We start from the raw sequence: 12,262 nt of genomic DNA on the forward strand, positions 1-12,262 counted from the left end.
GGGGTAGAGGGTGGAGAGTGGAGAGTAGAGTGGCGATGCTGTGGGGCAGCGATGGACGGGATGGGTATTGGTCCTATTGGATGGGTGAGGTTGTCGCGTTTGTCTTGTCGTGGCCGACGAGGTTCTGCCTTTCGTCTGTCAGTGTTGACTTGCCACCACCCGCCGTAAAGCCACTGCCACCTGCCACACCTGCCACAAAAAAGTCACCGGGACGGGCGGGACAAGCGCTTCTTCCCGCACGCGCCAAGACCCAATATGCTTCCATCGCACCAACAGACTTCCCTCTCGTCCACTCTGTGTCTGTCCAACAGCCACGCCAATAGATGTACCGCAATGGCAGCCGTCCTCGAAGGGTACTACGACTAAACTCGTCAGCATCGCCCGTGGCATACCATAGTGGTTCCGACACTGCACTGCTACTCCTCGAGATCCGGCACTTCACTATGCCACCATGCTGCGCCAAACAACAGCATCGCCGCTATTGTTCGGCCTGAGCAGCCGGACAGAAACACTCCAGTCACTGAAAATAGGGATATACTATGCTGTCAAGGCCTGGAGCCGTCTTCGCCTTGGCATCTGGGCACACGCAGACACCGCTGGTGGAGAAAGATATCCAGAGCCCGTGGGATACAAGTGAGTAAATGGGTGCCGAGGACGAAGGCCACTGGTCAAGGACATGTGGTCACTGTTACTTTAGTGAGGTTCTGCTATCAATGCGGGACGAGAAGAGTGTGATTTTTCAGCACACGGAGCACACTTCAGCGCTGCAGAATATACTGATGATAAATTCAAGTACCTTATACCTGCCATGCCTACCTATGTACATAGCAATAGCCTGAAGTGCAGTGCGAAGTGAGACACATGACCGCATAGCTGATGACTTCAAGTTAGTCAGATGAAAGCTTGTGTGCTTGGTCAGGGAAAATTCCGTCCGTCTTACAAAAGCTCATCATCACTGTGCATGACAAACCGACGACTCCCGGACCCGAATCTGACCCGACTCACTACATATATGCACAGAAAACTTCACCTCCATACTGATCCCATATCAAAAGCCCCATCTTCTCCACATATCATTCTCACCATCAATCACCATGTCCCAACCCACTGGCACAGTGGTCCACAAGCACGCCGACGCAGATGGACACTTCCGCCGCAAAGCCAGTTCATTCCGCGACACGATTTCCAAAGATCCCCAGTCCAAGTACCCGGCTGAGTCCGGTCGATATGCTTTGTACATGAACTATGGGTGTCCCTGGGCGCACCGAACGTCCATTGTTCGAGCTCTGAAGGGTCTGGAAGATCATATTCAGATGATTGCGACCGATTTTGATCTGACGAGTGAAGGTTGGACTTTTACTGGTGAGCTTCTATCAATATATCTTATGATCTTCTGTGGAAGAGAAAAGAAATTCGATGCTGATGTACCTTATCAGGCAACCACGGCTCCGATATCAAAGATCCTCTGTTCGGCTTCACAAAAATCAAAGAATTGTACCTCAAGGTAAATCCAGAATACACGGGAAGATTCACTGTACCATGTCTATTCGACAAAAAGACACAAACAATCGTCAACAACGAATCGAGCGAAATCATCCGAATGCTATATACCGAATTCGACGATTTGCTTCCACACGAGCTCAAAGAAGAGACCAAAAAAGAAGGAGGACTCTACCCCGAGCATTTGCGAAAAGATATCGACGAGATGAATGACTGGGGTGAGTGATAGAAGAATACCATTCCAACACATCTTCTTTTCTAACATACAAAACACAGTCTACAACACAATCAACAACGGCGTCTACAAATGCGGTTTCGCCCGATCCCAAGAAGCCTACAACGCCAACATCTACCCACTCTTCCAATCCCTTGATCGGGTAGAAGCCCATCTCTCCTCATCCGATCATCAACCCTTCCTCTTCGGCTCCCACATCACAGAAGCCGACGTCCGCCTCTTCACCACCCTCATCCGATTCGACGCAGCGTACCACACCATTTTCAACACCAACCTCAAAAGCATCCGACATGATTATCCCAACATTCACCTCTGGCTTCGCAGACTCTATTGGGATGATACCGACTTGACCAAAGGAGTCTTTCGGCGATTTACCAATTTTGATGCGTATAAATATGGGTACGCGAGGATGACTTATCGCATGATTAGTGGGGGAAGCGATGAGGGTTTGGAGAGTGCGGTGATTCCAGCGGGTCCGGCTTTCAATATTGAGCCGTTGCAGGAGCATGAAAAGCTGTAAGGTAGTGAAATGCAGTCGCAATATGAATTTGATACCCCTCCCTCCCTCCCTCTCATTCCCAAATATCATGGTGATTTCTTTCTCTCTTGGCGATAGAAACCGAAGATGTTTCGCGCTTCTCACACTAAGAGAGATTTCTTCCGCGCGCAATTGCTGAAAACGCTCGTGCAGTCTTCTCCTCAAAGAAAAAGAAAAGTCCAAATCTCCTTCCCCTTATCGAACACCTCACACCATTCTCAACCACAAAACAACACACTCTAGGTAGACAAGGTAGCATCCACCACCACCACACCCATCCCATCCCATCCCATCCAATTCAACCTCCCCCTCCACCCCCTTCACCCCCCTCCCTCCTCAAAATCTCCACCACACCGGCCAAATCCTCCCCCGACCTAACAAGCGCATCCCCCTCAACCATACTCTGCCAAACCCTCAAACACTCCGCCTCAACCCTCTCCCAACCATTGCCCAACAAACCCAGCAACCCCGCGACCTGCGCGACCCACAACAAACTCACCGCCCTCCTCGCTCGAGCGCTCAATCTCAGCAATTTGACTCCTTCGATTTGGAAACTGAAATTATACAGAAGAGAATCTGCTTGTCCGGGGATTTCCGGGCAGAGCATGTCTAGGAGGAGTTTGAGAGGTGGGCCGTGCGTGTCCTGGGGGAGGAGCAGGCGCGCGTGGATTGCGGAGGTTAGGAGGTGGCGGGCGCGGGGGAGGAGGAGGAGGGAGGAAAGGGGGGAAAGGGGGAGGGGAGGAGGATGAGGAGGGGGCAAGGGGGGGAGGATGGGATAGTGGGAGGGGAAGGTTGGTGGTTGTGGTGCTTTTGTTGCTTCTTTTTCTTCTTCTTTTTCTTCTTCTTCTTCTTCTTTTTTGAAGGATGGGGGTTGTGGTGATGGAGCATTATTGATGGTGTTGCTACTGCTGCTACTGCTGCTGAAGAATGATTTGTTGGATGAGTTGGCCATGGTGCAGCTGCTATTGGTCTGAGAAGGAGGAGGAACAGCAAGCGATCGGGTTTCGGGAGAAGATGTGCTCATATTGCCTTCTTCGACTTGCTGTTCAGGTGCAGTAGTAGAACTTTCCGCGAAACTTGGACTCATTATGTCCAAAGTTCGAGCTTGTCCTTGCTCCAATAACTTTGCGTGAAGGGTAGTGACACAAATACTAGCGATTCCAACAAAATTCGTACACGGTAGATATCAGTATTGCGATCCTCAGCCCTTCGTGTAAGGAGAGTACGATTCGATGCGCGCAGATCAAGTCTAGGTAGTCTCCCTGAAGCGACCGACCTATACAATTGAAACGCTGTATTCAAATAAAAGCAGCAGGCCAACACTTACTTGCACTTTGCCCCCCTCTCAGAAAAAACTTCCCGTGAAGACAGCTTTTTCAAAGGAAAAAAAATGTTGAAAGGCTATTCCGTGAAGAAGTTATATAGGTATGATTACTCTGTGATTGTTTGAGAAGAAAAACGAAAACGCCCCCCCCCCCCCCCCCTTTCTTTCTTTTCAAAGAGAGAGCAACCAAAGACCTCCTCGAGTGCTAGATGATGATGAGGTGTTTAGCTACATGTACCTGCTATCGCAAACAATAACAACTTGCCTGTCTCGAACGCTTGTCTTGTGCTGCTTTCAAGAATGGTGAGATACATGTACCTCTTTATTTGTTCCATTCATGGCAGCGACATCGAAGCCTCTAGTTCACTCCAGGTGAAACACGGAGCAGTTCCAGCGAGGGAAGAAAAAAAAGGAGAACTCGATCCTGTGCACAAACACATTGTACTGGTATATGTATATGTGCTTTGTCATACATAACAAGTGACAATACGTTTGACATACAGAAAAAACACTCGCTTGCTACATCAAATCATCTCTGGGTATCACTTCGTTATTGCGCAACCGGGCAAGCATGGCATCTATCAAAGAAAACCCGTAGATTAGTAAATGATGATGATGATATTACACTCATACACTCACGTATGGCAGTTGGCGGAGGAGGGAGGGGGGGAAGGGGTCGGGTTTTTGTTAACGTCAAATAAACCAGTGGGACAAAACTCACCATTTTGTTCCTGTATGTCTTCACAATGTCTGTCGACTTCAGGACCGCCTGCAAGCTTTCTCCTCCCCTTGACAGGCTTTGCGGGATTGCCAGCCACGACGGTGTAGGGCTTCACATCCTAGAAATAACAAAGAAAGAAAGCCAGGTTAGAAAGAGAGAGATAGGGAGAGACGGTCGGGAAGCTTACTCTAGTCACTACCGATCCGGCACCCACGACAGCACCCTTTCCAATGGTTCGGAACGGCAGAATGATGCAGTCTGCATGAATGACCACATCGTCTTCGACTCGGATCGGTCCCGCCTCGAATCGTGGTCCCCGTTTCAACGGGTCTCGGTCCGATTTCTGTTGCCTAATATTGATGTCCATGCTCGTAGTAATACAGTAGAACTTGACATTGGGTCCAATGATGGTTCGATCACCGATATAAATAATGCTGGCATCCTGCAGCGTGCAGTTCTGTTGTATGTGGACATCGTTTCCCAGATGAATGTTATATCCGAATTCACACGTGACGGGTGCCTCCACCACGGTATGCGAACCCACGGTGCCTTTGGGCCCGTTCCACAAGCCGTTCCCCCATGCTCGCGCTGCCGGGTCGTAGACGTCCTGAAAGTTCCTCGACTGCACATTGCCTGGAGCGATCGATGAACCTTTGCGGGAATCGTTGTACGTCTCGACAGCTCGCAGACAAGACAATCGTTCCTCTTTCAGATCGGGATCGTGAAAATGTAAGTACGGCTCGCCACGAAGCATCTTCGCCCGTTCCGAATCAGGCACTTCCGGATTCGAATGAGACATAGGGTATGACCGGTGCGATCCACTGCCGCCCGAGAAGACACTTTCATGTGAACTCAAGATAGTGCGAGCCACGGGAGCAAGAGGTGGATAGATGGGAGGCGGTGGTGCGTGCCACGGTTCACTGGGTGGCAAGTAAGGATATTGTATTGGCGGCGGTGGGGGCGGATATCGATGGGCATGTGGCGGTGGCCTGGGCACGTCGGGGGATGTACGAGGTGCCGTGGAAGGCCCCTCGCGCAAGTCATGCCAGGGAGCGTAGCCTTCGCGGGCAGACGTCGGACGGAGTCCACCGGCGGGAGTAGGACCGGTGTAGCGAGGTGTATGTATATCATGGACTCTCGGCAGTGACAGTGCATAGCGTTCGCCGCCTGGCGGTAGCGGACGCGGCGGAGGATCATGATAGGGGGCAGGCTCAAAGCCATAGTGCTGGTCATGGATAGGCGCATAGCCTTCATTGGTCTTGGACTGGAGAGGGACCACGCTCCTGGTAGGTCCAGTCTTGCTCCCACCTACGGGCTTCGGTCCGTAGCCTTCGCATTCGAACGAGCCTCGTGCACAGTTCTGGCAGTACGGCTTCCCTTCGTCGCACTTCTTCTTCCGCTTGCGACACGTATGACAGCCGGTCTTGGTGCGATTGCTGAAGTTCCGCTTCCGCTTGCTCCTGTCATCCACACTCTGGCCCTGCTCCGAACCGTGAGGGTGCGATCTTTGCCGAGCCTGGGCCTCTTCTGGCGACCCGCTACTACCGGGACGGGTTTGCGCGTGACCAGAGAACTGCTGCACTTGCGCCACTTGCGCAGCGAGAGCAGCTTCCGTTTCCGGTCTCGGTGCTGGAGGCGCTGGCCCGGGAGGACCTCGTGCAGGCGAGTCGACTCTCACATAAGGGCCCGTCGTGCTCTCTTCGAGCTCGCCATGGCCATCACGGAAGCCACGAGACTCACGGACGTCATCGCGGTGGTCGTCGTCATGGGCACGTCGTTCCAACGAGTCGGCACCGGCATTCGGCTGCTGTCGGCGACTGTCTTCACGAAGTTCCTCCGCAGACGACGATGGGGCACGCTTGCGCTTATTCGATGCAGCCTTGTGAGTGTCGGTTGATGAAGAAGCAGCAGCAGCAGTAGCAGCAGCAGCAGCAGCCTCGTGTGGAGCCGTGCCTTGTTGCTCTGTTGGTCGCCAACTGTGTGCTTGATACGGACCAGTAAGAGAGGTCGTGGCACGCTCGCTGGTGACGTTGTCGTTGTTGTTATGGTTGTGGTTATGGTTATTGTTGTTGTGGTTGTGGCTGTGGTTGTTATTGTTGTGGTTGGTGATTTGCTCTACAGGTGGTGGTAGTATAATGGGCCTAGCCGCAGCAGCTTCCGGTCGATGCGAGCCCGATCGATGTGCATCGCCATTGACTGCAGTGAAGCTGGTCGGAGGCGCATCGCGGGTAGGCAGTCCATTCGACCGATGGTCTGATGACGGCGTCCTGTTCAGGATGCCCACGTCGTCTCGCATTGGAGAGTCTTGCCGCCAGTCCACTTCCAGTTGGTCGGGCCGCGGTAACCGGATACAAGTCATGTAGCATGGAGCAATCAGTCGCAAAGGTGCTTGTGCGAGGTATCAGTCACCGAGTTCGTCACCGCAAGTTCAATTGCGCCTATTAAAAAACACAATCCGCCTCCAGACGCGCTGCTTGTTGGTTCCACGGTGATGCGCGAGTGGCGCTTAATGTCGGCTAATATATGCAACTGGTCGGAGTGGTGATGGCGCTCGCTGGTCATCGCGCGCTCGAGAACAGGAATGGGAGAGAACGGCGAGGCCGGCGGCGACGTTTCTCCAGAGGGCTGCCTCGCGCGCGCACTGGGGGGGCTGCCCGGGGGAGGGGGAGGGGGAGGGGGGAGGGGGGTGAAGGTGGAGGAGGCAGGACTCGAGATGCCGGCGGTGGTGATGAGGCGGTGGTCAATGCCGCGAAGACTCCGGTTCAAACGCGATAGCACGCCCACTCCTCTCTCTCTCGGTCTCTCTGTGTCTCTCGGTCTCTCGGTCTCTCTGCTCTCTCTCTCTCTCTGCTCTCTCTCTCTCGCTGTGGCCTCGAATTCCAAGAGGAGGCGGGCCGGTGTGTCCAAGCCTTTCGGCGCGGTCGGTCTGCAGCCAATCCGTTCACACGCGCAGGGTGCGACGCAAGGAGCGACTCCCGGGCATGTTGTGGTGGACAGGAACAGCGGAACAGCAGAGGAGAGATGACGAGAAAGTGGGCGGGCAGCACATATTGCACCTACCGCTGCCGCTTGTGCGTAGTTCTACGGCGTACGGCGGCTAGGTCAAGAAAGCCGAGCACGCTCCCAGCGTCTAAACTAACTTCGCAGGTAGGGCCGTGGCGCGAGGCGATGCCACCCGCCCCAGGCCCTGCTTGGCCCGCAGCCGGCGTATAGAGCGACGGGAGCCTGAGTGCGACCTTACTGGATCAGGAGCTCTGGCGCCTGCGGTATAGCGCGCGTTCCGCGGCCGTGGCCGTTCGTGACGAGTCTATGCAACTATGTGTGAGTCTGACGACCTCCTGCATGTGTGGCCATGCCCGCCATGCACACATCACGCCCACGCCCACGCCCATCCCAAAACCGGCCGTCATGGAGGCAGCCAATGGGCGCGGCGCCGTCTGCCGGCTCTGTTGCTGCCGCTGCTGCTGCTGCTGCTGCAGGATCGGTGACCCAGAACAGATCGGACTTCGTGCAAACCAGCGCAACAGGCCAACAGCCAGCGACGGGAAGAATCTAGTGGGATGGATGACTGCACTAGCAGGCGTGATCTCATAACAATGTCGACCGTGACAAGGGTACCGGACAGGGCGCCATGTGCTGCTCACACGCAGAGTCACAATTCGAAGTCCAGAGCTGATGCGACAGGCATCCTCGCAGCCCAGGCCAGCACTGGCACCGGTGGGAGGATGAATGGGAATGCTCACGTTGCCGCCAGAGCAATTTGCATTACACTCCTCGGCGTCAAGCCAGCGAATGACAGTGCCCGAGCTCGCGCGTCGAGCATTCCCGCCTCCGCTAGGTATGGTGAGAAAATTGCACAGTACCTCCCCCGAATTACCCCGTTGCTGCTGAATCCTGGATTCATTTCCAACATCTCGATTGCAATCATCGATGGAGTCATCATCACCCGACCTCAGTCGATCATCCACTATGGTATGGCCCGTATGCGCTGCCACAGTGGAATGCGTAAGGAGGTAGGTATGCCGAAGTCCGAAGAGAGCTAAATGATTAGCAATCCTGGATCGACCAGTCACACTGTTGCGACCGAGTGTGCCAGAACGAACCGTCCGTCTCGCTTCCATGCTGCCGGTAGACGCAACGCCCGGTCAGGCCGAGCAAACCGAGCAGTGAAACCAGATCAGCCGTCAGCCTGCACAAAATGCCGAAATGCGAAACCAAGCGGCAGGAGTCGTAGTGCATTAAAATAAGTTCATTGACCAGCCAGTGAAGCATTGCAAGTTCAACAGAGTTGCTGCATGGCACACAGGAGGGACGAAGCCTGCGCAGTGAGCACTCACTCCCTGGTCGACGATGAGCCTCCCCACGGATGCGAGTCCGCGACTCGGCGAGATGTACTCACATGTGCTTTGCAACCCTGCGAAAGCGAAGCAAACTTCCCACAACGACTTCGAGGTTCAGCTACCCGGACGTGGGATGCGCTGCTTGGGCAGCGTCGTGTTGGTAAATTGCTTTTCACTGCAACTAGTATTGATAGTTATACAAGGTAGGTAGGTACATGTAGTGGAGGTAGCGAACTGGCGGTATTGTGATGATCACGAGCGGGAAAATGGGTGGACGTCTACAGTACAGTACCAGAGCACGGTGGCGGCACGAGAACGCGGGCCAACCGGTCCGAAGTGCACACAAGTGAGACAGCTTGGAGCGCTGCGACAGTGATCATGTTGGAGGCTTGGAGCTGACATGTTATAAGCGAGCAAGCGCGTATTCCTCTCACATAGGTACATCGTTTAGCAGCTTGCGATTTGTGTTGGTATCACGCGACACGGGTTGGGGTCGCAAGAAGCTCCGGAGCGCAGTGGTTGGTGCCCAGAGCCAGTCACATCGACTGTGATGATGAGATGACAGATTGAGACAGATTAACAGAGAGATGTGATGTTGGAGACATGGAAGCGCAGGCTGCAAGCGAGAAGGAGCCAGCAGCCAGCAACTTTGGAAGACGTGACGAGATCAAAAGGGAAAATGCTTCGAATAAAAAATTGTCCGACCCAGCCGACGCGGACGGGAACTCAAAGCACGTCCCACCCACACACACCTCGAGGTCCACCTACCTGACGGCGGGGGACGGGAGGTACCTTCTCCCATCCACGAGTAGATGCCAAAGAAGTCGTGGCACTGCGGGAAACTCGCTTAGCCCTCCGCAATGAATGCAGCATCGTGAACGCGGATCACAACCACCACCACCACCACTACCACCACTACCGCTGATGGTCCACGGCGAACAGCCACACACGACCACCCACTATGCCGCTCAAACCACCATCAACAGCCCTTCTTGCGCTGCCCCCGCGATTCCTCTGTCCCTCGCTACCACGCCAATTCATCCGAACCATACGCTCAATAGCACCTCCCAAAAAGCTCCACAAATTTAATCATGGGAAAAGCCTGCCCACCCTCCAGGCCACCGCCAAAGCCGCCTTCGAGCGCAGAGAACACAACTTTCCGCTGCGGACAGGGGCGATAGCAATCAAGAAAGGCATGACAGGAATCTACGATCCAACAACTGCGAAACGGGAACCTTGCACAGTGCTCCAGCTGGACCGATGTCAGGTCGTCAGTCACAAACGACGAGAAATACATGGCTATTGGGCAGTACAAGTCGGCTTCGGTACCAAAGAAGCGCGAAACGTGACGCGGCCGGAGAGGGGGCATTTTGCCGCGCAAGGTGTTCCTATCAAGAAGGAATTGGCAGAATTTCGCGTCAAAAATGAACAAGGGCTTCCGGCGGTCGGGTCTGTGATCTCAGCCGATCTGTTTCAAGAAGGGCAGTTTGTCGACGCTCGAGGCGTGACGCGCGGTATGGGTTTTGCGGGTGGTATGAAAAGATGGGGTTTCAGCGGTCAGCCTGCTTCGCACGGTACCAGTTTGACACATCGTGCGATGGGTTCTGCAGGTGCGTCTCAGGGATCCGGTTCGAGAGTCTTACCTGGTAAGAAGATGGCCGGAAGAATGGGGGCGGAGAATTGTACGGTGCAGAATTTGAGGGTCATGAAGGTGGACCGAGAAAACGGGATTGTGGTGGTGCAGGGTGCGGTTCCTGGGCCACGGAATTCCATTGTCACGATACAGGATGCGATCAAGAAGCCTTGGCCAGAGGTTGAGCCAGATGTGGGCATCACTGCGTGGGTCCGATCTGGAGAGAGCCCAACGCCCGTGGAGGCATAATCTTGCGTGGGGTGGAGGAGATGCTCATGACACCACCAGTCCACGAACCTTGTGAGAACAAGGGCAGTCGACCAGCCAAAAAAGATGTTCAGCAACGCAAAAATACAGTCCGCATGCAGGTTTCGCGGAATATCGGATGTCGACAGGGGTTCGACTCAGGCGACAGCCGCGATGAAGCAGAACGCGCTTATGGCTGCGCTTGTATATATATGGCGAAGCAAGGCGGAGTCTACGCCGATGAGAGATGGGTTCCTTTTGAGGTACGTACCACCACCAGCCCTCGGGACAGTATTCAGGTCGAGGGCAAGGAAATGGAATCTAGAGTAAAGTACTCCGCACGGACGGAGTCGAAACGGGTGTAGGGTCGATGTGGCAATGTACAACCAATCGAGTCGAATGGCGTACAGTAAGGAAGGTACTATATCGCCGCGCAGCATAAATATATGAATGTGTCCACTTCGCCTTCGCACTCTACTCTGTTTGATGCTGCAGTGGAATCTGTACGAGATTTCAAGTCTTGAGCCTAGGCAAGCTGTGCCGATACAAAGTTGCCTTTTCATTCCTGTGTCGAGATGCATGTCTGCATGCAAGAAGCATCATTCGCTGTCACTGTCTTATTATGAGCCAGCACTGGGAGTGGGTCTTTTCTGAACCCCGATCTAGCTCATATGTCCATCGTATCATCATCGTCCTGGTAGTAACTACTACTACCACCTAGAGCATCCTGATCATCATCTCCTTCTGCCTCTCTCTGTGAATCTTCCCGAGAGGCGTTGAGTCTCCTATATCACACTCCACGTCAGTAAATCGTCTTGTCTTTCTCCCACTCCCTCTCTCTCTCCAACCACGATATCATTTCCCCCAAAATAAAGACACAACAAGAAAAAAACAGAATCTCACCTCAACCCATCCACAACCCCACCCACAAACCCTCTAATCTCCGCAACCTCCATAGCACCCACACCATTAACTTTCAAACCCGCACCAGCCTCCAGCGCTTTAAACCCTTTGCGCAATTTACTCATTCTCACCTCTCGCAAATCCCGCAACAGTCTCCGCGTGACATCCGGTTCCGCAAAATCTTCACTCGCGTGCGTCAACAGCAAAAATCCCAGCTCGTTCCAATGATAGGGTAGAGCGTCTGGTTGCGCTCGTTTGGTATTGCTGTCGGGGAGAAAAGGAGGACTTCTTGTTTGCCAGGTGGAGGAGGGGGGGTCGAGGTAGAGAAGATTGGGGGGTTCGTTGCTCGAGTTGGAGGTTTGGGCGGTGGGTGGTGCTGGTGGGAGGTCGGGGCCGGGAGCGAGGGCGCCGGCGAGAATGGGGTCGGTTTCGAGATCGAGGAGGGATTGGAGAGAGGTGGGGGAGAGCCAGGGTGGAGGGGAGATGTTTGCGCGTTTTTGGCGTTTGAGGAGGAGGGCGAGCCAGAGGGGGAGTTGGGTTGGAAATGGGGGGTTGAGGCGGTCTGTCGGGCCCTGGAGAGAGAAGGGAGAGAGTTAAAGAGGGATATACGCATTCGTTATTGAGCGTCTTTTATGTCGTGGCTAGGGAGATTTTCACTCACGCCTAGCAGCTCGAGCCCTTCGAGTCTTTGGCGGGGAATTACTGTGACCAGTTCCATTTCGCAGAGGAAGCCTACTTCGTTGGGCGTGAGGCCTGGTGGGAGTGGGAGGGCCATTGTGTGTCTTGGTGCATATCTGTATCTCCTGAGCAGAGGAGTAGCAC

General features: G+C 54.0%; 8 protein-coding genes across 8 annotated transcripts; 4 read left to right on the forward strand and 4 right to left on the reverse strand.

Annotated features, from left to right (window-relative positions):
• The first annotated feature begins 325 nt into the window (after positions 1–325).
• Positions 326–806, forward strand: SEPMUDRAFT_128781 (uncharacterized protein). Its single transcript, XM_016902232.1, has one exon. It carries the CDS (start codon positions 452–454, stop codon positions 635–637), a length of 186 nt encoding a protein of 61 aa, XP_016756549.1. The 5' UTR covers positions 326–451; the 3' UTR covers positions 638–806.
• On the forward strand, positions 326–2,297 carry SEPMUDRAFT_152095 (uncharacterized protein). Its single transcript, XM_016907239.1, has 4 exons — positions 326–633; positions 892–1,362; positions 1,437–1,718; positions 1,777–2,297. The coding sequence occupies exons 2-4, from the start codon at positions 1,095–1,097 to the stop codon at positions 2,253–2,255; spliced, it is 1,029 nt and encodes a 342-aa protein (XP_016756548.1). The 5' UTR covers positions 326–633; positions 892–1,094; the 3' UTR covers positions 2,256–2,297.
• A 274-nt stretch (positions 2,298–2,571) lies between these two features.
• SEPMUDRAFT_111777 (uncharacterized protein) lies at positions 2,572–3,360 on the reverse strand (the record flags this gene model as incomplete). The annotated part of the gene is made up of 1 exon (XM_016900936.1): positions 2,572–3,360. One exon carries the CDS (start codon positions 3,358–3,360, stop codon positions 2,572–2,574), a length of 789 nt encoding a protein of 262 aa, XP_016756550.1.
• Positions 3,361–3,770: 410 nt separating this feature from the next.
• On the reverse strand, positions 3,771–7,313 carry SEPMUDRAFT_152096 (uncharacterized protein). The gene is made up of 3 exons (XM_016907240.1): positions 4,506–7,313; positions 4,319–4,436; positions 3,771–4,175 (listed from the first exon to the last, which is right to left on the reverse strand). The coding sequence occupies exons 1-3, from the start codon at positions 6,675–6,677 to the stop codon at positions 4,117–4,119; spliced, it is 2,349 nt and encodes a 782-aa protein (XP_016756551.1). The 5' UTR covers positions 6,678–7,313; the 3' UTR covers positions 3,771–4,116.
• A 601-nt stretch (positions 7,314–7,914) lies between these two features.
• Positions 7,915–8,488, forward strand: SEPMUDRAFT_111779 (uncharacterized protein; the record flags this gene model as incomplete). The annotated part of the gene is made up of 2 exons (XM_016900937.1): positions 7,915–8,335; positions 8,388–8,488. The coding sequence occupies 2 exons, from the start codon at positions 7,915–7,917 to the stop codon at positions 8,486–8,488; spliced, it is 522 nt and encodes a 173-aa protein (XP_016756552.1).
• A 1,131-nt stretch (positions 8,489–9,619) lies between these two features.
• SEPMUDRAFT_145060 (60S ribosomal protein L9, mitochondrial precursor) lies at positions 9,620–10,540 on the forward strand (the record flags this gene model as incomplete). The annotated part of the gene is made up of 1 exon (XM_016903089.1): positions 9,620–10,540. One exon carries the CDS (start codon positions 9,620–9,622, stop codon positions 10,538–10,540), a length of 921 nt encoding a protein of 306 aa, XP_016756553.1.
• On the reverse strand, positions 9,649–12,012 carry SEPMUDRAFT_136593 (uncharacterized protein). Its single transcript, XM_016902786.1, has 2 exons — positions 11,441–12,012; positions 9,649–11,322 (listed from the first exon to the last, which is right to left on the reverse strand). Exon 2 carries the CDS (start codon positions 11,116–11,118, stop codon positions 10,696–10,698), a length of 423 nt encoding a protein of 140 aa, XP_016756554.1. The 5' UTR covers positions 11,119–11,322; positions 11,441–12,012; the 3' UTR covers positions 9,649–10,695.
• Positions 9,649–12,215, reverse strand: SEPMUDRAFT_166870 (DNA replication complex GINS protein PSF2; the record flags this gene model as incomplete). The annotated part of the gene is made up of 3 exons (XM_016908267.1): positions 9,649–11,322; positions 11,441–12,012; positions 12,102–12,215. The coding sequence occupies 3 exons, from the start codon at positions 12,213–12,215 to the stop codon at positions 11,205–11,207; spliced, it is 804 nt and encodes a 267-aa protein (XP_016756555.1). The 3' UTR covers positions 9,649–11,204.
• Between the last annotated feature and the right edge of the window lie 47 nt (positions 12,216–12,262).

The sequence above is a fragment of the Sphaerulina musiva genome (genome assembly GCF_000320565.1).
Source record: "Sphaerulina musiva SO2202 unplaced genomic scaffold SEPMUscaffold_12, whole genome shotgun sequence".
NCBI classification, from domain to species: Eukaryota; Fungi; Ascomycota; class Dothideomycetes; order Mycosphaerellales; family Mycosphaerellaceae; genus Sphaerulina; species Sphaerulina musiva.